The sequence below is a fragment of the Lynx rufus genome, unplaced genomic scaffold (assembly GCF_022079265.1).
Source record: "Lynx rufus isolate CCGP_SWC_20201006 ecotype Redwood Valley unplaced genomic scaffold, mLynRuf1.p SCAF_11, whole genome shotgun sequence".
Taxonomy (NCBI): domain Eukaryota; kingdom Metazoa; phylum Chordata; class Mammalia; order Carnivora; family Felidae; genus Lynx; species Lynx rufus.
Genome location: NW_025814825.1, coordinates 2,904,462 through 2,931,918, shown reverse-complemented (window position 1 = coordinate 2,931,918; position 27,457 = coordinate 2,904,462). Strand labels below are relative to the sequence as shown.

General features: G+C 41.3%; 1 protein-coding gene and 1 non-coding gene across 4 annotated transcripts in view; both read left to right on the top strand.

Annotated features, from left to right (window-relative positions):
• Positions 1-24,258, top strand: part of CCDC6 (coiled-coil domain containing 6) — a 110,702-nt gene extending 86,444 nt beyond the window's left edge. The window contains exons 6-10 of one of the 3 annotated variants that reach the window (XR_006960883.1): positions 4,267-4,423; positions 5,752-5,852; positions 17,242-17,366; positions 18,406-18,934; positions 23,399-24,258. Coding sequence is in view for 2 of the 3 variants with exons in the window: in XM_047072811.1 (XP_046928767.1) it covers positions 4,267-4,423; positions 5,752-5,852; positions 17,242-17,366; positions 18,406-18,600 (578 nt within the window). In the remaining variant the exon portion in view is untranslated. Of the gene's footprint in view, positions 1-4,266; positions 4,424-5,751; positions 5,853-7,985; positions 8,254-17,241; positions 17,367-18,405; positions 19,752-23,398 lie in introns of those variants that run through there. The other 2 variants (XM_047072811.1, XM_047072812.1) reach the window with 2 other exon arrangements.
• LOC124507341 (U6 spliceosomal RNA) lies at positions 13,452-13,555 on the top strand. The gene has a single exon (XR_006960995.1). It is a non-coding gene; the product is annotated as a U6 spliceosomal RNA (small nuclear RNA).
• Positions 24,259-27,457: the final 3,199 nt, after the last annotated feature.

The window sequence follows — 27,457 nt, the reverse complement described above, 5'->3', positions numbered from 1 at the left end:
AACAGGAGAAAATCAAATTTAATAGCATACGTATGGGAAATCTACAGGCAACATGAAGCTTATTTGGACAAAGGGAGGAGGGTTCTGAAGATACAAAGGAGAGACAGACCATCAGGAGGAAGGTGAGAGGAGATGTTTGGAAAACAAAGCCCTATTATGTAGAGAAGTTTCTTAGGTAAAGAGGAATCTCTGTTTATAGCTCTCTTTCTGGTACAAGCAGGCATTGGAGGGGAAGGTAAAGAGCTTTTCCTAAATCTGCTGGGTTTGGATTGCTTTTACTTCAAAATAATGTTCGTGCCAAAGTGGCCCATCTTGGGTGGCCTGCCCTCCCTACAAGAGAGATGGAGACAACTTCATGTAGCTATAATTGTTATTATAATTGTTCTATTTTGTTATTACTTTGTTGACCTCTTACTGTGCCTAATTTAGAAATTAAACTTTATCATAGGTGTGTATATTGAGGAAAACACCTAGTATATGTAGGGTTTGGTGCCCTCCTTGGTTTCAGGCATCCACTATGGGATCTTGGAGTACATCGCCCTTGGATACCTTATACCATAATTTAGTTAACACCAGTTGTGATGCTGCAACCACAGTGGACATCTGTGTCCACACATTTGATACCTGAGCAAGAGCATCTTCAGGAGAAACTCCAGAAGTGGATTTGTTGAGTCACGTGAATGTGCATTTAAAATTTTGGTGATTCATACCTTAACATTGTCTTCTCTAAAGTTCACTGCAGATTCTAGTCCAGTAGTGCATCTGGGATGGTGACTCAGGATCATCCTTGGAACCTTTAAAAAACAATGTTCATTTCCTCTTGTTGCTGTAACAAATGACTGCAAATTTAGTAGCTTAAAACAACACAAATATATTACCTTTCAGTTCTGGAGGTCTATAGTCCAAGATATCTCTCACTGGGCTAAACTCAGGCTGTCAGCAGGGCTGGTTTCTGGTAAAAGGCTCTAGAGAGACTCTGTTTCCTTGTTTTTTTCCAGCTTCTAGAAGCTGCCTGTACTTTTGGGTCATAGTTCCTTCTTGAATTGGCATCACTTCTACCTGCATCTAGGATTGCATCTTTTCACTCCTGCTCCCCTGCCTCCTTCTTACAAGGACCCTTTGATTACCTTGGGCCCAGCCAGATAATCCACGATAAATTCCCACCCCAAGGTCCTTAACTTCGTCACAGCTACCAAGTCCCTTTTGCCATGTAAGGTGACATAATCCCAGGCTTCAGGGATTAGGATGTGGACATCTTTTGGGGGTCCATTATTCTGTCTAACCTCATACAGGACTCTGGGCTTACTCTAGGAGTACAACCTGGTCCTCCATTTGTTTTAATACAAAGAATTCTGATGTGTACCTCGGGTTGAAAACCACTACATATATTTCATGAAAACAAATCAGTTTTCAAATACTAGTTATGTTAGGATATTTTTTGAATTTTTGGTGTGTCAGACAGATGTCTTTTAGCCCCTTTCTGAACTTCCTCCAGTGCTGTCAGTTTACAGTTCTTTCTCATGTATACTTATGCCCCAGACAAAACTTTTAGAAGAAATTGGGGAAGAATTTTTCATTCCCATAACTTTCTTCCTACGGCACTATTTGGTCTTTGAACAGACTGCAGATGACTACAGGAGCATCCATAAGTGCTATTTCAATTTCATGAGGGCAGAGAAAGCTGAATGGAAGAAGGGGCGTGTGGCTCCCTGCTGCTCACATTTGGTCTGGATTGGTTGAGAAGATGAGTTAGTGACTTTCCTTCATCCTCCAGAGGTCAGATACCCCACCTCTCTGCCATGCTGCTGGGACAGTTGGCTCCTTACCCTCCAAGTCCAGCGGTATCAAAACTTGAACCTCTCTCCCAATAGTTCTTCAGCTCTGGAGAAACATGAAAATCCCTTGGGGGCTTTTCAGTATCCCAGTGGAGAGGCTTTATCCTCAGGATTCAGATTTGTTTGGGGTAGGATCCGGGCATCAGCATTTTCTAAAAGTGTAAACTTGAAAGGGATGCAAAATGTACAGGCCACCTTTGGATCATATGGGAACTGCCTCTTTGGAGTCTGTCTGGAAGTCATCCTCTATGATGCTAACTTTGTGACTAAGTGTTCCAAGATGGCTGAAAATGGGGGAAGCATCGACTGTGCCCCCTGAGTCCTGGGAACTCTGTGAGAGAGGGTGAGAGGGTGGTGACTCACTCATGGGAGTAAATCCAGTCTCTTGAAATCCAGTGTGGTGGTGTGCCAGCAGAGGGCACCCAAGGAATACCGTGGTGTCAGCCATCTGCGGCTAGCGCTATAACACTCAGAGGTGTTGGGCCTGGTGCTTTCTCTGTCCTCTAGCTTCTGGGTTAATTGCCCAACTGCCATGAAAGTCCTCCAGCCATCACTCCTGCTGACTGATGTTCTTGTGTATAGATTATTAAGTATTCCCCTGCTGATTTCCTCGGATGCTAAAGGATTGCATCTGAAAGACAGTGTTTCTCTTAAATGATTGTTCTTGAAGCCTCATAAATCCTCAGTTCTCTGAAGCTTTCCTATTTATGGAAAAGAAAGGCAACTTGCTCCAACAGCCGTCCCTCTTGTTCTAGAAACAATAATACTCCAAGGGGCCAATCTAGTGCTTCCTGTAGAGCTAGTGAAAAATTCTGCATGCTTGCATATTTGGGATGAAATAATTTAAATCATTTATATTAAAAGTGTACTTTGTAAATATTTTCCCAGCATGCCTTCAATTAAAGAGATTTTTGCATCTGGATTAGACAGCAGGGTTTCTGGTTATATTGAAAACAACTGAGGGATTTAGTGTTTAGTGCACATAACTGTTTAATAATTTTGGTATTTTTATTTGTATTTCTAAAATAAGGGTATTCAAGAACTTTTATATGTTCTGTAATGATGTGGTCTTAGAAATCATTGAATACTTAGCATCAAAAGTCATTATTTGCTAAAACATCAGAACTTCATAGAAGTGCTTAAAACTGAAAGTAATTTGGACTGGAGAGTTGAAGTAGGGTCACTTTGTGGGGAAGAGGTGGTCATTGTGGCATTCCACACCTTCCTTCCTTCTTAAATTTGGAGTGGGCTAGTAATATGGAGCAATAGTTTATAGGACTGTTTCCTCAGCATGACCATGACCGCTCTGAGTTTGTAGCTATTTTTTAGAAATGAGAAATAGGTGGAGATTTTATTTTTCCCAGGATGTTCATTGGCTGAGGGAGGGAAAAAGGATGGAAGCAAGATGGGTTGACCCTACATTTTGTGTTAACATTATTTTGGTGACTTAGTAACAACACATTCTGTCAGATGTAAACCAGCAAAGGGCTGGGAGTGGTCACGTTTTACTGTTAATTGGAATGGTGCCAGAAAGTACCCCACAGTCCTGCACAGAGTGATCTCAGAAGGGCGGGGGTTGTGAAAGCTCCAGAGAATTCAGCACAAGGACATTGTAGAGCCCCATGAAGATGTCAGTTCCACATTTCAGATTTCTGTATGGAGAATCTGATGGGCTTGGCTTGGTTCCATCTAGCCCTGAGGCTAATTGACCCTGGTCCAGGAGACGGGTACTGTAGCAGAGGCCTCGCTCAGTGGGGCAGCTCCTGAGGAACGGGAATTTGTCATAAGCAGGACTCCGTCCCTGGAGCCTACCTGCACACGGGTCTGTACCTGCCGTCTGACTCAGGCTGTGCATGAGTCAGGGAAGTAGAGTCACACACACCCGGAAAGTTAGACGTGACATATTCATCTAAAGCTATTCACTACGTCAATTTCTATTTTTATAAAGAGAATTCTAACCTACCGCGTGTTCTAGTAGCCTGGTTCTCACTGGTGTGCTAACAGGCTGATGGGCTCCCTCTGTGTCTGGAGCTGAGGGGCAGCAGAATTGGTGCCTCCTCGAGGGGAGCCCAGGGCTGACGCAATTTCCCTGTCTGGCCCCCTCCCCCCTCGGCTCCAGCGTCGCCCTTACTTGGCTGCAGCTCCACCATTTCCTCTTCCACAAACATCACTTTAGAAGGCAAGTAAGTGGGAGTGAAGGTGCCTAACTACTCCGAGTGCCGCTTTGTATGCATGTGTTTTTCTAAATGCAAACTGTGGGTAAACTTCAACACGAAGGGGAAGCCTTAGATCCAGATCTCCCCGGGCGAGAGGGTAGGGGTGGGGGAGAGCCGCTGCCTCAGCATTGCTGCTGGGCGGCCTTCACAGTACACGTGGGGGTGTGACGGCGCCTGCTCTGGCCGTGGTCTAATGGAGAGCTCTGGCCTTTCAGATTCCGAGAAGATGGCGCAGTATCTGGAGGAGGAGCGCCACATGCGGGAAGAGAACTTACGGCTGCAGAGGAAGCTGCAGAGGGAGATGGAGAGAAGGGAAGCCCTCTGTCGGCAGCTCTCTGAGAGCGAGTCCAGCCTGGAAATGGATGATGAAAGGTGTGCACGTCCTCTGAGCCTTATGGAAAAATAAAGGAAACCAGGCCCCGAGAGGTCTCCCTTCGCATCCTGCTGGATGTGGAAGGAGATGACTCGCGCTCGCCGTGGTGATGCCACCGCCGCATCCAAGTAGATGCTGAGGATGGGGAAGTGAAGAGCATTGGCCATTTTCCTTAATCACAGACCGAAAAAAAAAAAAAAAAGGTCTTTTCAAAGTTACTACTTGGTAGTAGTAGTCTTAGTTGAGCAGCTATATTCTATACTGAACTAGGAATGACAATGTCACATTTGAGAGAAAGAAAATAGTTGGAAACTTGAGATGTCTCCAAGTTGTTTATTCCTTAAAGATGAAGAGGTGTTTTTCATTGCCGAGCAGGATGTAGGTGCCACCACGGTGGGCTGCCCTGGAGGGGCAGGAAGAGTCAACAGTGGGTAGCTGAGAGATGCATGTGAAATTTCGGAGCCTGGTTTTCTTTAAGCCAAATAAACCAGCATGGAAATGGCTGTGTTCATGTTCTCATAAACTGATTTGACAATCAGGGCTGAGATCTTCCCTGGCATAAAGATGTCTGCACACACGGCCATTTCTTCCTTTGGCTGTATGGCCTCTGAAGGTTAGCTTACTGGGAAGTCTCTCAAGCAGAAATCTCTCCTTGTCAGCATTCTGTGCTTGTTCACAGCATAAAGGCTGACTTCCCTAACAATCACGCCTGAGTATTCTCAGGTCTGATGTGACTTCTACATCCAGGAGGAATGGCGTGGCCAAGTGTGGCTGCGGTACATGTGCTGTGTTAGTGTCTGTTAACTACATTCTAGCGTGTGACTGTTTGTTAAGCAAAGCTTGTCTTGTAAATGATTGACTTCCAGTTCATGGGAATACCATTATCTTTAAGCTTTAATTTGATGACATAAATCTTAGAGGGCTTGTTTGGTTTTGAGTTTCAAATAATAATTTAAATGTAGCCATTAAAGCATGGATGTGTCTGTAATTCTTGGGATAGCGGAGGTAGACTTCTACATAGCTGTTGTGTGAGGAAGGAAAGCCCAGTCCTCTCTGTTGACTGGAGCAGCTCTGTTGGCAAGCCTCCACCTGGAGCTAGAACATTCCAAATTCCCTAGCCCGTACCCCTAGAGAGAGGACTTTGCCAAGCGGTGGAGCTGTGTGACCCCCAAGTCCACTTTATACATGTCTCCTAGCTTTGTACATCACTCTCTAAATACCCCGAGTTTGACCTTAAAATATGAACCCCCAACATTTTCTCATAGGAGGTCTCTTAGGAACTACTGAAGTGCAGACAGTTCTGATAATCTCCCCCCTCTCCTCTTAGGTATTTTAATGAGATGTCTGCACAAGGATTAAGACCTCGCACTGTGTCCAGCCCGATCCCTTACACACCTTCTCCAAGTTCCAGCAGGCCTATATCACCCGGTAAGTACACGTCCTCAGCTACTTCTGTGACTGATATCTGGGACATCTAATAGGCATCTCCAAATATGTTCCCCTCCAGCATATAAAAATCTTGTAAACAGAGGGTGAATGGTCCTGTGTTTTTCAGAAACATCTAAAACAAATCACTATCGAGACTGAGTTTTAATCTGAAATTTTTAAGCATAAATTTTATTGTGCCAGCTGGTGTTTTTAGATTGTTTGTTGTTGTTTTTTTTTTAAATTTTTTTTAATTTTTTTTTCAACGTTTATTTATTTTTGGGACAGAGAGAGACAGAGCATGAACGGGGGAGGGGCAGAGAGAGAGGGAGACACAGAATCGGAAACAGGCTCCAGGCTCCGAGCCATCAGCCCAGAGCCTGACGCGGGGCTCGAACTCCCGGACCGCGAGATCGTGACCTGGCTGAAGTCGGATGCTTAACCGACTGCGCCACCCAGGCGCCCCTGTTTGTTGTTGCTTAAAAAGAATTTAACTCCAAAAATTCTTTTTAAAAAGACGGTCTTAGACTGATTTTAAGTGCCTGTGGATTGACAAAGCATTGGATAGATGTTTTCTAAGATGGATCATAGCATATCTCCTGTGGGTTCTATTGTTATGTTGTACGTACGTTATCTCATTTTTATCCTCAGAATAGTTCATGTAGGCATCATTTTTCTCATGTTAAAATTGAGGAAGCAGTGATTCAGAAATTCATTGGCTATTGGTCTTAGATCCAAGGAAATTGCAAGGCAGGGTGGCTCTTATTTCCAAAGCTTGTATTCTTTTGAGCACAAGCTGCCTCCTGATAGTCCCACTGACGGGTGAGTGGGACCGGGCCCTAGTAGGCAGGCCATGCAAGAAGGAACTGGCCTTGCTTTTGGCTTTGCTTCTGCATCTGGCTTTGCTGCTCAGGAGCCTTTCCCTCAAAGGCGTGCTTGTCTTCATCTGACCCCGAAAACTCTCTCCCCCCAGGGTCTCTGGCTCAGAACCAGCACAGCGTGGGGCTCTCGGGCCAGGAGGGCAAGTAAATGATCCAGCAAGGAAGAAAGAGGAAGCCGGGGGCGGGGGTGGGTGAGTGGAGCGGAGGGAGGAAAGAAAAGGTAGCAAGCCAAAGGATTGTGTCTTGTGACCGAGGGGACGAGTCTGAGTTTCTTGTCCTTGCTGGTAAACAGATTTTAAACAGAGTTGAGGAAAAAGAGTGTCGGGGGGAGGAGTTTCACAGCGGAATAACGCGAGGTGCCTGCTTGGAAGAGTGGCACAGGAAAGGCTTTGTGGTTTTGGAAAGTAAAACAGCTACATGTTAGGTACAGCCTCACCTTGTCTGTTGCAACACTGACAAAGAGGAATGCCCTTCAGGTGGATGAGGGGAAATGCTACAGTAATGCACGTTGCCACAGACATGCTGTGAGGTTAGGATCTCAGCCCTGTGCTATACTGCTGTGACCTTTTTTTGTTTGTTTTTCAAGAGGAGAAATCAAAAGAATGTCCAGCACAAAGCATGGCAACTTTTGTCTGGTTCAGGCAGGGTAAAGAGGAGCTGTTTGCAAACCAAAAGGACTTCGTATCATAGATCAATGCATGATCATCTCCCCCTTGTTCTTGCCCAAAAGGATGTTCTGGAATCTGTTTCTCCTGTTCTCTCATGGCCTTTAAATCTCTCCGAAAGCTCCTCTGCCTTGCTGCCTCTCAGTTTTCCCCAAATAATGCTTGGGTTTCATTACCATGATAAAAGTCTTTGCCTTCTGATTTATTGATATAAAAGGAAGGCATGCATTAGGAAGAAGCAAGATGGGGGTAGCTTTTATAGTTGATGGTGATGTTGATTCATATGAAGTGTAATTTAGCCTTCTGTTTGATTTATTTAAACCTGAAGAAATCCTTAGAGACATGTATTTTCCAATTCATTAAACCTAATGTGGTCATAGAATAAAAAAAAAAAGCAAAAGTCAGACCTTGGCTGGGAATATTAACTTCTATTGTAACAGATCTTCTATAGGAAGGTCTTACTCTGTGTACATAATTTTGACTGTCACTGCACCTGTCCCTGTAGTGTGGGACGTGCCTGTATAGATAAGCCATTTGCTTTTTCCTTCAACTAAGTAATAAGTAACACCTAGATTTTTTTTTTCTTTCAGCCAGCCTAAGTGAGAAGAACATGTGTGTCTTATTTTAAGCTCGATAATATCATCGAAGTTGATTTTATCTCGTACTTGGCAGCAGAATTACTCCTAATCTAGTCCCTTGCTGTCCCATACGTAGTTCATCAGCAAAACGTGAATTTTCAAGTTTGCTTTTCAATTTAATTTTTATTGGAAGAAGTTGTGGTTCTTTGTATTAAGAATCTGTAATCACTTTCTTAGTAGAATTATATTATTCATAAAAATAGTTTCCATTTCCATGCTAAGCATTTTGGCTCGTTTCTTCCTTTACCATTTCTGATTAACATTGGCAATCTCAGGTTTCATCAAGTTGTTGAAATGTTTTAAGTTCTCTTTCAGCTTGACTGAAAAGTGTATTTCCTAGAATTTACAAAAGATCCTTTTAATAATATGTGGTGTTACATATGTGGATTATATATGAGCAGAGTATTACTTGTCAACAGTTATCTTTCAGGTTGTCCATTATTTGATGCAGCCTGACAAAAGACACTCCCAATTAGCATATTTTGATGTGCCTAAATCAGAGATGGGGACTAAGGAAGTTTGAAAAAGGGTCTACACCCCAGTAGCAACAAGCATACTCACGGCTCAGATCTTGGTTTTTAATTCCATTCTCCAATGAAAAGAACTGGATGTTTCTAGGGCTTAGAGAAAGGGATATGCAGGATGAACCTGAAAAATCTGATAATGCTGCCAAGTAAGGAGGTGCTCAAAAAACAAGATGAAGGTATGTGAAAGAGACCCAGGAGCCAACCAAAAGAGCTCCCTGAGGCCAAAGCTGGAACCGTTGGAGCAACACAAGAAATAATGTCATGCTGGGTTATAACCCAAACATAAAACAAACATCCATGAGTTCATACTAATATAAATAAGTGACTGAATAAGTAAATAAGGGAGAAGAGACAAATCTCCCATACAGAAGAATTCCAAATAATTTTTGGATACTCTATTGTCAAGGCAATGGAAATAACTCTTCACTCTTTTAAGCGTGGGCTGCACATAAGGTCTTCCTTCCAAAGAATAAGTATGGAAAAGGGGACAAAAAGAGTAACCTTACCATGGAGGAACCTGACATATGTGACCTCAGCCAGGCCATCGGGGTCCACATCGACAATGGGGAGCCTTGTCGGGAGTGTGTATCCTTGATGTGAAAATAGCATTTCACCTCTGTGGTCTTACTCTGTAAACACCCATAACCCCAGCTGAGCCATGTGGAAAACATCAGACACATCCAGATTGAAGGATAGTCTGTCTATAAAATACCTCATCAGTATACCCCAAATCTAACAAGCTCCTCAAAAACAGGGAAAATTGAGGAACAGTCTCAGCCAAGAGGAGCCTAAGGAGACATGGCAATTAAATATAAAGTGTCATCCTAAATGGGGTCCTGGAACAAAAAAAAGGACATTAGGTAAAACCTCAGGAAGTCCAGAAAAGTATGGACCTGAGCTAATAATAATAATATTAATAATTAATAATGTATCAGTAATGGTTTATTAGTTGTGAAAAATGTGTCATATTGGCATAAGATGTTAATAGGGAAATCAGAGTGTGGTCTATACAGGAATTCTCTGTACTATTTTTGCCACTTTTCTGTAAACCTAAAACTATTCTAAAATTAGAAGCTTACTTAAAGTTTTTTTAATGTTTATGTTATTTTTGAGAGACAGAGCACGAGTGGGGGAGGGGCAGAGAGAGGGAGACATAGAATCCAAAGCAGGCTCCAGGCTCTGAGCTGTCAGCACAGAGCCCAACATGGGGCTCGAACTCACAAACCGTGAGATCACACCCTAAGCCGAAGTTGGATGCCCAACCGACTGACCAACCCAGGTGCCGAATTTACTTACTTATTTTAAATGTTTGTTTATTTTGAGAGGGAGAAAGAGTGTGTGAGTGGGAGAGGGGTAGAGGGAGTGAGAGAGACAATCTTATGCAGGCTCTACCCTGTTAGTGCAGAGTCCAACATGGGGCTCAATCTCAGCAACTGTGAGATCATGACCTGAACCGAAATCAAAAGTTAGGCACTTAACTGACCTAAGCCACCCACATGCCCCTAAAAGTTAATTAAAAAACAAAACAAACAAACAAAAAACTGCAGAAATAGATGAGATCTCACCTAGTCATAATAGATAAAAGGAGCAGAGAAACACCCTCCTGTCTGATCCTGAAGCAACTGCAATATTTAGAGGTCAAGTTCAGGAGGAAAAACTGGCAAAGGAGATTGGGAAGTGGCTACCAGGGGAGTGGAAGGAAAAAATTGGAATACGATCTCACAGAGCCTTTCAACAAGAAGAGAGTGGTCAGCTTCGTCAGATGTTCTCCAAGGTCAAGTAAAATGAGGAGTGGAGAATGGTTATTGCAGCTGGCAGAGCAGAAACACTGCTGACATTGCAGGAGCAGTGTTGGTGGAGGGATGGAGACAGAGCCACATTAGGGAGATTTAAAGAGGAAATCCTGTCTATATTGTCTGTGTTTTTGCAAAGACAATGTTTTTATGTGTGATTTGTAGAACTAAAATCTCTTAAAATTGTAATTTAAAATAATCTTAAAAGGAAGAAAAGGTATATCTGCCTTTAGTCCAGTTTTACATGTTTTTTTCATTAGCAAAAAGATACTAAAGAAAATTTGGGGACAATCGGAAGGATATAAGCAGAAATAAAGTCCCTCTTTCCAGAGTCCAGAATCCCTCTATCCAAAGGTGGAGTTAATATTTTAGTGTTTCCAGTTGTGTCCTTTCCCTACCCCCCTCCTCTTACAATGTTCCTTTGGAGAGGTGGTTTCATACAGATTATATATATTTTGTATTTGCTTCATTTTGCTTAGTAGTTTTCCTCATGAACTGCTTTTAATTAATCATCTTTTAATTTTGCAGCCTTGAGCTTGTGGACAGTGAAATAAGTCTTAACATTTTTACTTTAGTTAATGCATTTCTATGAGAGCCAGAGAAATTTATCGTAGCAATAACTTTGAAAAGCCGTAGTATTCAATTTAGTAGACTGGTATTTGGGGGTTGGCATTTTCAACCTAGGTATTTGTGTTCTCATCCTGTATTTTTTCTTTTGTTTTTTTTGTTTGTTTGTTTTTTGTTTTTTTGTGCAAGCGTGGGAGAAGGGCAGAGAGAAAGAGAAAATCCCAAGCAAACTCCATGCTTAGCACGGAGCCTGACAGGGGGCTCAGACCTGAGGCAAAATCAAGAGTCAGATGCCCAACTGACTGAGCCACCCAGGCACGCCATCTCCTCCTGTACTGTGTTCATGGGCTAGTGGGTCAGATGCAAGATGATTAGAACTTAAGGGAAAACAAAAAGTACTAAGACCTGGTCTCTGGCCTCTAAGAGCTTATCATCAACAAACAGTAGGGCCTGGGGAAGGGGGTGAAATACAATAAACAGATTCTTTGCAAGAAACTTTATAAGGCCAAGCATAATGAATTTATGTAAAAATTGAGTAGTTGAACAGTGGTACATCTACTCTGTGGAATACTTACTACTCAGCAGTAAAAAGGAACTAACCTGATAACATGTGAGAACTTGGATGGAGCATGGGGAGTGTTATGATGGATGAAAAAAGCCGTTCTCAAAGGGTTATATGATGTACGATTTCATTTCTAGAGCATTCTCAAAGTGACACCATTACTGTGATGGGGAACAGACCAGTCATTGCCAGGGTGTAGGATGAGGGGGAGGGTGTGACCAGGGAAAGGATGGGCATGACCGGCTTTCTTTGTGATGTTGGAGCAGTTTTGCATCTGGTTGTGGTGAGTTACTTGGATCTACACATGTGATAAAATTACTTTGAGTTGTGTACACACATGCACACAGGAAGAGTACAATAAAAACTGATGAAATCCAACTCAAGTCTCTGCCTTGGTCACTAGTGGTGGACCTGTGTTCGTGTTCTGGGTTGACACTGTGCTGTGCTTATGGAAGATGTTCCTGGGGAGGCTGGCTGCAGGGCCCACAGGACCTCTGTAGTGTGTGTGCAACTTCATGTGGATGGTAAATGGTTTCAAAATAAAAAGTTAAAATTGAAAAAAATCTAAATAGTTTTAAGAAGAGATTAAACAAAGAGAGCTACCAGCTTAGAGCACTTTAGAGATGGCCCTTAAAGGAGCTTAATGAGCTGAAGCTTAATGAGGCCATAGTTGGCCAGGCACTCTGAGCACTTTGTGATATTTACTCATTTCATCCCCACAACAACCTTACGAGGCCACTACAGTAATCTCATTTTACAGTTGATCTATCTGAAGTCCACTGTCACTTGGTGCCAAGAGGCAGAACTAGAGTCTGAGCTAATATGACAGTCGGCTCTAGAGTGTCTGGGCTGTTTCCCTCTTCAGAGGCTGATCGAGGTCCTGATTGACATGAGAGAAGGTACAGAGAAGACATCCCAGGCAAAGGGCTGGTGTGAACTGAGCAGTAGAGGTGAGAATCAAGAGTGATAAGGTCACTGTGGTTCTTACCACAGGCTGTTCTGGGTCCTGCTCCCATGGATTCTGATTTCATTGGATATGGGGCTGGGCAAGTATCTCTTTGATACTCAAGAGATAGTTTGGAGCCAAGTGCAGAGGCCTTTATAATAGCCAGAGAAGACATTCTTTTTTCTTCAACTTAGGTAGACAACAGGGAGTCTTTGAAGATTCTTGATTAGCGTTTAACATACCAATAACCTTGTAATGCTACAAAATAGGCTAGATATTTATTATTATTATTATTATTATTATTGTTATTATTATGAGCTTCTCTGTCTTGTGATAAGGATCCATAGTTTATCTCTTAAATTTCATCACTTGCATAAGAAACAGAATTAGGGTTAAATAAAACCTTTTCTTTCCTCCTCCAGCTGAACATAGCCCTTGTGGTTAAAAATAAACATGATCACTTAGTTTCCAAAGACTTATACTTTACTCTAGCCCTCCATTTTTTTAAAGATTGTTTGTTTGTTTGTTTGTTTATTTGTGTTTGTTTTTGAGAGAGAGAAGAATGTGAGTGGGTTAGGGGCAGAGAGAGAGGGAGACACAGAATCCAAAGCAGGCACCAGGCTCTGAGCTGTCAGCACAGAGCCTGATGCGGGGTTGGAACTCATAAGCCGTGAGATCTTGACCTGAGCCGAAGTCGGACACTCAACCAACTAAGCCACCCAGGCGCCCCCAGCCCTCCATTTTTTAAATGTCAACTCAAGATCCACAAATGGAATAGAAACATGTGAAATAGCACTAATTGATGGTCAAACCAAGAAATAAAATAACCTTTATTTATTTTATATAAATAAAGACAACTAAAGGTAGGCTTGGTGGCTGCATGTCTCAGCGATGGAAGCCAAAAAAAAAAAAAAAGCATCCTTAACAGCTTCTTGTTTTTGTGTAATTCAGAAAAGAGGCTAAGTGGAGTTCATGTCGCTTGACATCCATTGGCTGATCATAGATTCAAAGTGATTGAAAATGGCACTCATTTCAGCAGCACATATACTAAACCTGGAATGATACAGAGATTAGCATGCCCCCTGCACAAGGATGACATGCAAGTTTGTGGAGTGCCTGTATTTTTTAGCCAAAGCAAATCTGAGAAAGAAAAAGCAAAGCTGGAGGCATCACAGTTCCAGACTTCCAAGTTATATTATAAAGCCATAGTAATCAAAAAAGTATAGTAATCAAAAATCAAAAACTGGCCCCAAAATAGACACATGGATCAACGAAACAGATTAGAAAACCCAGAAGTAAACCCACAATGATATGGTCAGTTAATCTTCAACAAAGCAGGAAAGAATATCCAATGGGAAAAAGTCTCTTCAACAAATCAGTGTTGGGAAAATTGGACAGCTGCATGCCAAAGAATGAAACTGGACCATTTGCTTACACCATACACAAAAATAAATTCAAGATGGATTAACAACCTAATAGTAAGACTTGAGACCATAGAAATCCTAGAAGAGAAAGTAGGCAATAATGTCTCAGATATTGGCAAGAGCAACTTCTTTCTAGATACATCTTATATCCCCTGAGGCAAGTGAAATGAAAGCAAAAATAAACTATTGGGACTACCTCAAAATAAAATCTTCTGCACCACAAGGGAAACAACAAAACTAAAACGCAGCCTATGGAATGGGAGAAGATATTTGCAAATGACCTTTCCGATAAAGGGTCAATATCCAAAATATATAAAGAACTTATAAAAGAACACCCAGGGGCACCTGGGTGGCTCAGTCAGTTGAGGATCTGACTTCTGCTCAAGTCATGATCTCATGGCTTGTGAGTTTGAGCCCTGAGTCAGGCTCTGTGCTGACAGCTCAGAGCCTGGAGCCTGTTTCATATTCTCTCTCTCTCTCTCTCTCTCTCTCTCTCTCTCTCTCTCTCTCTGCCCCTCCCCCACTTGCTCCGTCTCTCTCTCAAAAATTAATACAAACATTAAAAATTTTTTTAGTTAAAAAACCTCAACACTCAAAAAACAAATAATCCAATTTAAAATGGGTAGAAGATATGAACAGACATTTCTCCAGAGAAGACATACAGATGGCCAACAGACATGTGAACAGATGCTCAACATCACTCATTATTAGAGATACACAACAATTGCAAATCAAAAACTACAATAAGAGATCACATCAAACCTATCAGAATGGATAAAATCAACAACACCAGAAATAAAAGGTGAGGGGATGTGGAGAAAAAGGAATCCTCTTTCACTGTTGGTGGGAATGCAGCTGGTGCAGCTTCTGTGGAAAACAGTATGGAAGTTCCTCAAAAAGTTAAAAGTAAAACTACCTTATGATCCATTAATTGTACTACTGAGTACCCAAAAAATACAAAAACACTAATTCAGAGGTGTACATGCACCTCTATGTTGATAGCAGACTTATTTACCATAGCCAAGATACGGAAACATCCCAAGTGTCCATCGATTGATGAATGGATAAAGAAGATGGGTATATATACATACAATGTAATATCATTCAGCCATAAAAAGGAATGAAATCTTGCCATTTGCAATGATATGGATGGTTCTAAGAGAGTATAATGCTAAGTGAAATAAGTCAGAGAAAGACAAATACCATATGATTTCACTTATATGTGGAATTTAAGAAACAAAACAAATGAGCAAAGGAAAAAAGAGAGAGACAAAAACCAAGAAACAGACTATAGAGAACAAACTGATGGCTATCAGAAGAGAAGTTGGTTGGAGATTGGTGAAATAGGTGATGGAGGGATTAAGGAGTGCAGTTGTTGTGATGAGAACAGGGTGATGTGTGGAGTTGTTGAATCACTATAGTGTACACCTGAAACTAATATACCATTGTATGTTAACGATATGGAAGTTAAAATAAAATAACAACAAAACCAAAGTGATTGAAAATAGATTGTTCTGCCCAAACTCCCCGAATTGCCCCTTTGTTTCCATTTTCATTCCATTGATTCATATGGGATGTATTCTGTGCTGGATAACCCTGGTAGATGCTGGGAACTCAAAGATGTAAAGATAGCTGTATTCACTGATAAATAAGCAATGCCCCAGACCACTAGACCAGTAGTTCCTGAGCTGCTTAGGTTGAACATTTGGATTATTTGAAAAACGCAGTTGTTTGTTCCCCAACCCAGACCTATCTAAGGAAAGTCTGGGCTTGAGTATTTTAAAAACACTTTGGAGATGATTCTGGGGTCCTAGATGGAGACTATGTAGAACATGATAGTGGGCTGGGGGTTGTTTATTTCCTAAATATCAGCTGCTTTGGGGGAGCAGTGACATATATAGGGCTTCTTTTTTCTTTGTTGAGTATCCTCAAGTTGCAAAGTTCTCTGTGGTGATTTTTTTTTTTGTTTTTTTTTTGTTTGCCTTTATAACAGCTACACACACACACACACACACACACACACACACACAATGGTTTTGTCTCATTGTTGGTGTCTCTTTTGACACTTCCTGTTTTCTTGCATCTGATTTTTACCCCTTTGGCTCTGTTTTTCTCCTTGATTTTTATTTCTTCTCCTGTCTTTTCACTACTTCCCTACATCTTAGTTGGACTCCTAACAAGGTCTGGTTTTGTTTTGTTTTTTTTTAATTGGGATAAGAACACTTACCATGAGATCTACTTTTAACAAAAATTTAACTATAACTATAGGCACAGTGTTGTACAGTAGATCTCCAGAACTTACTCTTCTTGTATAATTGAAACTTTATGCCTGTTGAGCAATAATTCTCTTTCTACTCTTAGCCCTTGGCAACTACCACCGTATTCTCCCTCTATGAGTTGACTTAAATCCCTCATATAATTGGTATCATGCAGTATTTGCCCTTCTGTGACTAGCTTATATTAGCATAATGTCCTTCAAGTTCATCCGTGTTCTCCTTGAAAAGAATTTCTTTCATTTTAAAGGCTGGGTAATATTCCATTGTATGTGTATACTATGTTTTCTTTATTCACTTATCTGTTGATGGACATTTAGGTTGTTTATACATCTTTGCTCTTGCAACATTATGTTGCATGATGTTGAGCATCTTTTCATATGCCTTTGACTATTTGTATGTCTTTGGAGAAATGTCTACTCAAATCCTTTGCCCATTTTTTAATTGGATTATTTATTTGATATTGAACTGTAGGAGTTCTTTATATATTTTGAATACTAATCCCTTATCTGATACATGGTTTGTAAATATTTTCTCATATTCCATATGTTCCCTTTCTGTTGACTGTTTCGTTCTGGAAGCTTTTGAGTTTGATATAGTCCCACTTGTCTATTTTCTGCTTTTGTGGCTGTGCTTTTGGTGTCACATCTGAGAAATCATTGCTAAGACCAATGTCATGAAGCTTTTCCTCTGTGTTTTCTTCTCAGGATTTTATAGTTTCAGGTTTTATGTTTGAATCTTTGGTCCATTTTGAGTTGATTTTTGTGTATGGTGTTTGATAGAGGTCTAGTTTCGTTCTTTTGCATGTGGATATCCAATTTTCTCCGTACCATTTGGTGAAGAAGCTAGGCTTTCCCCATTATGAATTCTTGGCCCCTTTGTTGAAGATTATTTGACCGTTTATGCATGGACCTATCTCTGGGCACTGTGTTCTGTTCCAGGACTTGACTATCATTTCCCCTTTGACCCAGCAGGCCATTCGGTGAGCCCAGCACTCTTCTCATATGTGTTCATTTTTATTGGTGATGGAGAACTTTTGCATTTTAAGGTCTTCTAGATGGTTGAAGACAGCAGATAATTGAGTTTGAAATAATACTTGTTATTGTCATATTTCAGGTCTATCATATGCAAGTCACACAGTTGGCTTCACGCCACCAACTTCACTGACTAGAGCCGGAATGTCTTACTACAATTCCCCGGGTCTTCATGTGCAGCACATGGGAGCATCCCATGGCATCACAGTAAGTAGCCATAGGGCAGGAAGCCACACTTTACTCCTGCTGCTGGTAGCAACAGGACCTCCTCAGGAGACCAGGCCTGATGCCCTTAGACATTTACCTTTCTTCTCCCTCCCACCATCAGTTCACCTTCAAACTGTAGAGACTTCCAGCAGTTTGTTACTAAGTTCTGGTGTTGAAAGTAAAATCCTTCCTGGGAGACAAAAATTTCAGCTTCACTTTCTGTGAAAAATTGCCCTTTGTGAAATGTTATTTGAACTCTGGCCAACGCCTCGATTAGATTCTGGCTGGCTCTTTGCCATAACGAATCATTGCTGGTTGCCACAATGTCTGCATCTTCACAATTCACTGATCCCCAGTATTCTTTCTGAAATTAGCCTTGTTTCTAGTTTCACTCAGAATTTTCTCTCCTGGGATTAGAAGGAACCTTAAGTGCATTTGGTTCAGACTTCACTCGGGAGTTTTTTCTTTAGACCTGGTTATTTAGTTGACTAATAGAGCAGTTGGAAATGTAGCTAATGGGTTTGAGAATAGGAGAGACGTGAGGGTATGTCCAGTAAGGGAATCTTTAAAAGAAGACTTTTATTCTGGAAAAGCAGTAAGGTATTTCTGAAGTTGTTTTTATTGGTTTGATGGCTTTATGTAAAAGCAGAAACATTTGGTTGAGCTGTAGCTCATAGGAGGTTGAAAACTTACTTTGAGTGATGGAAGGAACTTGGGGACATACAATGGACAGAAAAGATTTAAGTGGAGAATGAGACAGCTGTTTTTTAATTCTAGGGCTGTCTCCTGGAAGGGCCCAAGTCCAATTGTTTGGTCAATGCAAGTTTCATAGTAATTATGTATAGCTTTTTTGTGAGTGTAGATGCAAACTCCACCTTGTTTTCATCAGTAGTTCAGAAACCAGTAGGGATAGACTAGGAAATCCCTAGTTTCTGGTCTTTGTTGCTCCCCTTTTTCACTAGCTCCTGCTTGTCAGGCTGTGTTAGAAATGAGCTGTCTGGACCCAGATTGACCTCCTGTTGTTCTGTCCTGTCTACAGAGGCCTTCACCACGGAGAAGCAACAGTCCTGACAAATTCAAACGGCCTACGCCTCCTCCGTCTCCCAACACACAGACCCCAGTGCAGCCCCCTCCACCTCCACCTCCGCCGCCCATGCAGCCCGCGGCCCCCTCGGCAGCCACCTCGCAACCCGCCCCTTCGCAACATCCGGGGCACCCCTCCTCCCAGCCTTAATGCATGTGCTTGGTCTGCATCTCACGTTGGGACTCGTACAGTGGAGCCGTCTCCTCGACGCCAAAGGCTTCCTTCCCTGGCATATTTGGATCTGACTTATTTGCACTGAGGTTATCTAGGCTTCACTATTAATTGTGTTGTAAGTGTTTGTCGGAAACGCAGCCAGTGTTGTGGGTCTACAACACTAAACAGACGACTTTTTCCATCAGTGTTTTACTTGAATCTACATGTACGTCCATTCCCTGGCTGGAGCATCTGCTAGTCAATATTTGGTAATTCAGAAGCAGCGTGCAATTTTTGCTTGGCCCCAGAGCTTCATTTTCCTGGCTTTTAGGTTTGTAAAATAAAAAGGGATATCTTTTTTATATTTGTTTTCATAAATTTGCAGAAAATTACTGAGCTGTTAATCCCACCCCCAACCCCATTATAATGGTGTTTACCAAACATCCCAGTAATTCAGCACTACAATTCAGACCTTTGAAAATCTAGCTTTTGGTGTAGAATGGGAAGTTAGATGGATCAGTGCCCAAGACCATAAAGTCTTTAATAGAGCTTTTTACAGATACACTTTTTATAGGTTTTTTTCAGTATATGTCAACATCCGTTCTCTTGTAAAACAGGCCGAAGTGATGGATCACGTGGCTGTACCTTTTCCACATGTGGGATGGATAATTATTGTAGATTAAGGTGTGATTCTTTCCTTATCTTTAGTGTTAATCTACCCAGACCGGGCCCCTCTAACATGAGTCGATAAATGTTGTCCTACCAACCAGTGGTTTTGATGCCTGGTTAGAACATGCTGTTTGATTTCTGCTGCAGAGGGCAATGTGATTGTAACAAAAACAGCTATTTACCTTTCCATTCTTTGTGTTCCCCTAAAATAGAGTTTGAACAAATATTTTAAAGGTGCAAAATATTAGAAAATACTATTTGAAATGAACATTATAGGAATATCTTGGCATAATGGCCACAGAATACTTTATTGCTTGGCAGAAAAGAGAAGAGTTGTAGAAGAAAGTAGCACATTAGCATTGATGACCGCTTACATCGCCCAGTATAAGCAAGTGCAGTGTACAAAGAGGTATACTCTGAATACATTATTTCCATTCATTCAGCACAAATAAATTGTTTGGTTTCACTTTGAAGTGGAACACTGTGAGTCACTCTTTTCTTAATACTTGCAACATCTTTATTTTTTGCTTTTCAGCAGTTACTGTTTTGTACTTTGGTAGTAAAGTGATTTTTACCACTTGTGTTTGCATATTTATATATGCTGTGGATGAAAATAACTTACTAGAGAATGTATATTTTATGATGAGAATGTGTATCTGTTGGATATAATCAGAGAACTGAAAATTAATTTATCAGTAATTTTTAAGAGTCCCTGTTTTGTGACAACCATCTCTAATAGCTAGCTCTTATTTGAACACACTCCTAAAAATAAGGAATCGTGACATTGTAGATATTTAATAGTGTACAGTATAGAAACTTCCATTTTTGCCTTCGAATGCATATTTAAGAATTACAGAATGAAACAAGTCTTGTTGGATAATAGTGTTTGACTAGCATTTTAAGAACTTGAGAGTAAAAGCAACAGTAGGATTTTTCACCTCTTCCTGCTTCCACCCCTGAACTGAGAACTTCACTCCCCAGTTGGTCTATATAAATGTTATTTATAACGTGTACGTAATATGCATAATCATAGTGCAGTTCTCAAATATGGGGAAGAAGTTCGGCATTTAATTATTGAGGCTTTAGGTTTTTAATTCGATCAGACGAGGTCATATCAAACCCGGGGATCTCACCAACAGCCCGCTGTCCCTCCCGGTACATTGCCATTCCGAGGAATTCTGAGAAGGGGCAAACAAGGTTTGCCTTCATGGTACAGTTCTTGGTTTTTCTCCTAGGAAAAGCGTGGTCTGTGTTTACAAGAGTCTTGCGTGAGATGATAGAATTCAATGCTGTTGAATAGCAGCTTGCACTCCCATCGGAATGTCCATAAAGCAACGAGTTTCCTCTGCTTCCTGTCCATTGAGTTACCTCCTGAAAGCACACTAGTCCAGACATTGCCATGTGGTGAACGGAAAGCACTTGGTGTGAGCAGACCGTTCCTGACAAATGCCTTTTAGAAACAGGTTCTTGATATTCAGACTTTGCAGAACTGTAGTGCTGGTGCCCCTGGACTAGTCAGTTCCTTTCAATATAGACCACAGCTCCTTCAAACAGCACTTTTCAACATAAATCTTGTTGCCTCTCCCTGCAGACATTCAGAATTGAGAGAACAAACACTACTATTTTGAATTTATGCTGTTTTGTGTACTTCTAAAGGGTTTTTGACCCCACATAGAGCCTGTCCCGCATGGGCGGTACACATGCTAGGGCCATTTCTTAGTGATTGTTTAGGCATGAGGGACCCATAAAATTCAGACCCCAAGCCCGTAGAGGCAGGAGTCCCCTCACCCATGGGAAGCTGCCTTACTTCAGGCTCTTCTCTTTGGGGCTAAATATGGTTCCTGCCATTCCTGTTGCTCACTCACCCAGGGTAACCCTGGACTGATGCCCCGAAGGCCTTTGTAAAATCCGTAGCCATCATGAAGGCAGGCGGGAACAGCAGTAGCTTCAGTAACTTCCTTTTCCTGTCTTGCTGACAGAGACCCTTGGCTACCACTGTGCTGCTAATAGGATAAGTACTCTGTTGCCAGACTACCATGCCTTCTATACAAAACCAAATTAACTTCTGTAATACCTGACACCTCTCTGGGCTCTGAACTGCTTTCTCTCATCAAGCATGCTGGCATTCTGGACAGAATTCTAGAAATTTGGCAGAGGGTGGAAGTATTTAAGGTTTAATTTAACTTGCTCCTTTGTTAATTGAAAGGAGTTTTAAATTCTGAGCTCCTGAGATACCACAACCATGGAATGAATGTGTGACCAGAATGTGGCTTTGACACCAAGTGCTGCTGTCCCTTTGTAATTGGCTTCTAACTGATTTGACCAGAGATAATTGATAATGTGAATTTTTGTTAACTGTTCAATTGTAGGAAAATAGAGTATGTATCGCCCTTTGTTAGGTAGACATGAACTTTTCCTGCACGAAGCCTTGCTTATAGAGGATGCTCAATAAGGCAAGAAAAAGCATAGTAACTGTGCTTCGAGAGCGCAATATTTTTATCTTACCAGTACAGAAGAGTCATTTCTGTGTAACTTGATCTTCTGTCTAGTACTTGTCTTATAGGTAACCAACACTGAAAACTTTGTAGTGATAACTACCAAAGAAATACATAGTGAAACAACCTTTTATTTCCAAATTTATTAAAGAACCAGCCATTGACGCTGCTACATGAGTTCCATGCTCAAGAGCCATTGTAAGAGATTAAGGGGTTTTTAGTTTCTTTTTTGTTTTTGTTTTTTTCTTGTTTTCTTTTTTCTATTTTTTTAAAAACATACACACACACCTGTTAGCATAAAATGAGGAGCATCTTCCAGAATGCTCAGCAGTTACGGTTAACTGCCAGGCTCTGGTTGTCTCTCATTAGGCAGTGGAAGGAATCCTGCATTCATGATCGCGTGGGTGCTGTGTGTGTGCACGTGTGTGTGTGTGCATTCATGCCTTAACTCGAGTTACTGCTCAACTTTAGTTCTTGACTTGGTCTGCACCGTCATCGAGATTGTACCGTACATCTCGATCTGAACTTCATCCTGGCAAAAACAAAGTTGCAGGCACAACAGTTTGAGAATGCATTCCTCCGGAAGAGTGTTTGATCAGGTTGACCCTGAGCCTTTGGACTTCATTTGGAACTTAGCATGGAAAACAAAAGCGGACTGTCAAATAGAAAGACATCAACAAGGAAGAGAGGAGAGCCAAGTGCTAGCATTGTCTTTTGCCTCTGCATCTCCGTGCACACTGTATGTTGTTCATGATAGCTTGTTTACAACTTGACTAGGTTGGAGTTCTGGTGATAGTGGCAATCTTGACATACTTGGTCAGAGTTTAGAGAGCTGTAAGACTTCCAATTAATGTCTTATTTACTTCTTTATGTTGATTAGTCTTTGATACATGTGCTGAATCAGAAACCTAAATAAAGATAATTTTTTAAAATGTACCTATTGAGCCTTAAAACCTGTCTCTTTGTTTCTGGAAATGAACATTGTTTCCCTGTTGATTCTGATGGACATCTAACTTTGATTCTAAAGTCTGCCTTGGAAAGTAGACTTTTTTTTAAACTCTTTTTAAAGTTTATTTATTTTGAGAGAGAGAGTGCACCACCAGGGGAGTGACAGAGAGAGAGGAAGAGAGCGAGAATCCCAAGCAGGCTCCACACTGTCAGCGCAGAGCCCAACAGGAGGCATGCACTCATGAACCGTGAGATCATGACCTGAGCCAAAGCCAAGAGTCCAACACTGACTGAGCCACCCAGGCACCCCTAGAAAGTAAACTTAAGGACAGGACACAAAAGGAGCTAGGACTGTTCTGTCTCTTAAATGGGGTGCTGGTTACCTAGATGTATTGAGTTTTTCTGAAAATTCGCTGAGCTGTATACTTATGATTTGTGTGCACTGCTCCATAACTGTTATATTTCAATTTAAAACCATAAACCTAGGAAATTATGAAAAGTGACACTCATTCCCAAAATGTTACACAAATATATATATGTGTGTCTATATTGTGTGTAGATTCATACATATATAGACACCCACATGCACACACATTGAGGCTTTGGATATTACATCTGGTATATTTGCGAGCTTATTCTTAAAGCCTCTTGTGATTTACTCTTCTACTCTTTTACTTTTTTAGGAAGCACGGCTCCAGAATCACTTCCAGGTTTGAATACCAGCTCTTTAACTGGGCCAGTTACGTAACCACTCTGGAACTCCAGTCTCTCACCTGTGAAATACCATTATCTGCCTTACTAACATGAGAAGATGAAGACGGGAGCCTCTAGTCTTGTCCTTCACACAATAAGATACAGATTAGCCCCACAGCCATTCATTTGGGAAGAAACTTAGAATGGGTGTTTGGGGTTGACTTTTCACACATTTGGGGGCAGTATCATTTGTCAGTTGCATTTTTGTGAGCCCCTAGCATCCAATGGGGGAAAGCGCAGTAGTGAGCAGAATCCTGCCTTAGGAGCATAGTCCTAATTAGGAGTCTAGTTTTCAAGAACCCAGGTGCAGTACAGTCTTCTGAGGGCAGACTTTGAATCTAGGCCTTTTTCTGTATAAAAGTGCTAAATGAATCGAGTAATTTCTGACTCACTCTGGCTTAAGCCAGATTTCATGTTAACTATTAGTTAATGAAAGAGTTTTTAATTTGGTTAGCCCTTTGATGAAGACCTCTGTACTCCTGGCAGCTAGGTCTTAGCAGAAAATGTTACCCGAGGAGTTACCCAGGACCTTGGAATTCAAGTCCTGGCTTCATTTGCAAGCTTCATTTTTTGAATCTGTATAATGGGGATAGCCATTCTTATTTTAGGTAGAGTTTGATGAAAACAGGATTTAAACAAAGTGCTTTAACAACAAGTTAGTAAAGTTTAAGCTACATGTGTGCTTTTTTTTCTTCTGATATCTTTTAGAGGCGGTATGCCCACCTGGTGCATCTGAAATTGAAACAGTTTTGATAGAAACTTTGTGTTTAGGTAAATAAAACTACGTAAATCTGGGGTTTTGTTTTTAACATTTGAGTATTAAAAATTTTGTGGAAATGCAATTGTATTCAGTCACTAATGTCTAATCCACGCCCAAACGTTTTTAATATTCTCTTTGGAAATAGAGGAGGAAGTCAGTGTGTGATAGATTATATTTTGTGTCTAATGTTTATGTTGACATGAGAGATTGAATTCTTGCCCTTTGAAGTTTTCCGGTATCATCCCTAATTCCACAGTACATTGAATGCTATTGAACTAAATATATTTAGAGCTTTTTCTGAAGCTCATATTTTCTGGTACTCTATAAATGGTTTAGTGCAACTTTCAAGATAACTATCCCCAAAAGAGATCTTAGTAATTACTTAATTTTTTTTTTCATCTTAAAAAGGAAAAGCCAAACTCAGAAGTGAAATGGACAATAGAATTAGTAGACAGGAATATGAGAACCTTCTCCATGTGTTTAGGAAGGCAGAAGAAAGCATGAGCATGATGAGAAAAATAAAAAATACAAAATATAACCAAATTGAATTTCTAGAGACAAAAAAATACAATATCTGGAATTTAAAACAACAACAAACTTGATACATCTTTTGTGGATTTCTGTTTGTGCTCTTTATTCCTTTAAAAGGCCACTCCTAGGGGCACCTGGGTGGCTCAGTCGGTTGAGCGTCCAACTCTTGACTTCAGGTCAGGCCGTGATCTCATGCTTCATGGGTTCCAGCCCTGTGTTGGGCTTCATGCTGAGCATGGAGCCTGCTTGGGATTCTTTCTCGGTCTCTGTCTCTCTGTCTCAAAATAAATAAACAAAAAAATAAGAGGCCACTCCTAAAATTCAAGTTCAGCCTAATTGACCTACCTTTCTCCTCCCCCCTTTCCTGTTGTGTGTGTTGCTGGGGTGGTGGTGAGCCGCTCTTGGGGGAGCTTCAACTTTGGGAACTGACTGTTCCTATTAGTCACTGCAGTGCTGGGCAGCAAGCCTCAGGTTTAAGGGAGCCAGTACACTAGCAGGTGTCCTGTGAGTTCAAGTCTGGCCCAACTCTGGTTTTCTCAGCTTTGGATTCCTCACCTATAAAAGAGGAATGGGAATGGGGTCAGTAGGATCCAATGAACATGTTAAAACTTTAGAGAGTACAAGGTTCTTTGTATCGCAACTTCCTGACAGTTTGCAAGTCTGGGAGTGTTGTGCTCTTGGGGAACAGCGCAGCAGACTCCCACAGCATTTGAAGAGATGAGGGTCAGAGAAGACTTCCAGAGGAACCAGTCTTTAGGCACATTCTTGAAGAACAGGTGGTAATGAAATGGAGTGTTTGGAATAGAGGAAACAGCATGTGGGAAAACCTGGAGTAAGAGCATCCATCCACGTGGTGTTGGTTTGGGTTCCTTGAAAACAAACTAAGTCAAGGACTTGGGTGTAGGTAGCTTGCTTGGGGATGATTCCAGGGTGTGGAATGAGAGTTCAGAGAAAGTTAAGACCAGAGAAGGGTGTGTTGATGAGCCTGTTGGCCTTATAGGAAACAAGTTCAACCCCAGGGGTCTGAGGCATAATTTAGAATGTGCCTCAGAGTTATCCCACCAGAGAGCAGGAATGTCGGGACTTGGAGTTACCAACTCCTTTTGCCTGTTGACTAAAGGCATCCTGGAGAGAATGACCCCCCACATTTGAACTTTCTAGGTTGTGCATGAGACTTTCTCAAAAGCCTGAGGCAGCAAAGCAAGAAAGACAAGGTGAATAACTGTTCTTGGTGAAATTAGGTGGGCTGAGAGGATATGAGGTCTTGCATTGGTGGCCTCAGAGCTCAATACCTCACACAAACATTTGGTTTAGCCTGGAGTATTGATGAAAAAAAAATTTTTCCCCCAGGAGTTGAAAATGCAATGTGTTTTATTTCCCACTTTTTCCCCTCCAGCTTTATTGAGAAATAATCAACATATAACATTGTGTAAGTTTAAGAAGTACTATGCAATGATTTGATATGTGTATATATTATAAAATGATTACCACAATAAGGCTAGTTAGCCTATCCATCACCTCACATAGTTAAAATTTATGAAAACTTGAAATACTTTTTAACTTAAAATGAGGGAACTTTTTGTTTAAAAAGTTTTATTTAAAAGTCCAGATTCCTAATTTCTCTTGAAAAAATAAGATCACAGCAGGACCTCATCTCTCCATTGCACAATCAGATTGGGCTGAGCATTAGCTGTACCAGAAAGCAGGGAATGCCAGTCCCTCTTCAGAGCCTCGGGGGTCCCTCTGCCCATATCATACAAGTTATTACTGTGGGGTCCCCACAGTCTTCTGAGTTTGTACACCCCTGGCGTAAGGTATTTGAGGAATTGAAGTTTGATGTGGCTAAAGGCTGTGCAGAAGAAAGAAGGGCAAGGAGTGGGTGAGTGGGAGGTGGACACGGAAGCCCAGTTTGGAAGGAGGCCCACACCGGAAGTTCCTGGCACAAGTCCAACGGATAATGATAAAGTGGTCTAAGGACACCCAGTGGGCTGTGGTAATCAATCCTTCTTGTGAGGCCCATCGGGAAGTCTGGCCAAGATTGGAGCTAGGATTAAAGTGTTCCTGGATTCTCTTAGCTGTGATACTATCTGAATTGTCCCTTGCTCTCTCTAAATTCAGTACACAGCATGGTCTTAGCAGGCTGAGAAGAGGGTGTGCCCAGGGGTCTAGAATTCTAGCAATGAGTCAGACAGGGCTGTATTGATAAGTGTTTAACATTCTGCTCTCTCAAAACTAAGCCCTTCTTTATATTGCTTGCCAATTTTTGTGGTGTAAATACTCCCCACCAATGTGCTTTCATGCCACCAAGGGGAAAATCACTGAACTTGGAGAGAAGCGTGCAGTAGCACACCATTTATGTGGTATTTTCACCACAGAGACATGTTAGTTGTAAATAACCTTAAAAGCATACTAATAGTGAAATGTAGCAAAACAATTAGGATATAAGATATTTTCAGTATTTATTAACTGCTTCAATACAGTCTTTTAAATTATAAATTTGTATACTTTAATTTTTAATAGTGTCTATGTTTAACAGCCAGCAGGCAGAATTCCTGGAAATGTGACAGTCGGCTCTTGTGAGCCTGTTGAGGCAGTTGTAGCGCACCTCTGGCTGGGAGCATGGAGGGATGGGGATAGGGGGCAATCAGAGGAGGCTCCAGCCTCTGCTGTGTGTGTGTCCTATTGCAAAGGCAGTGGT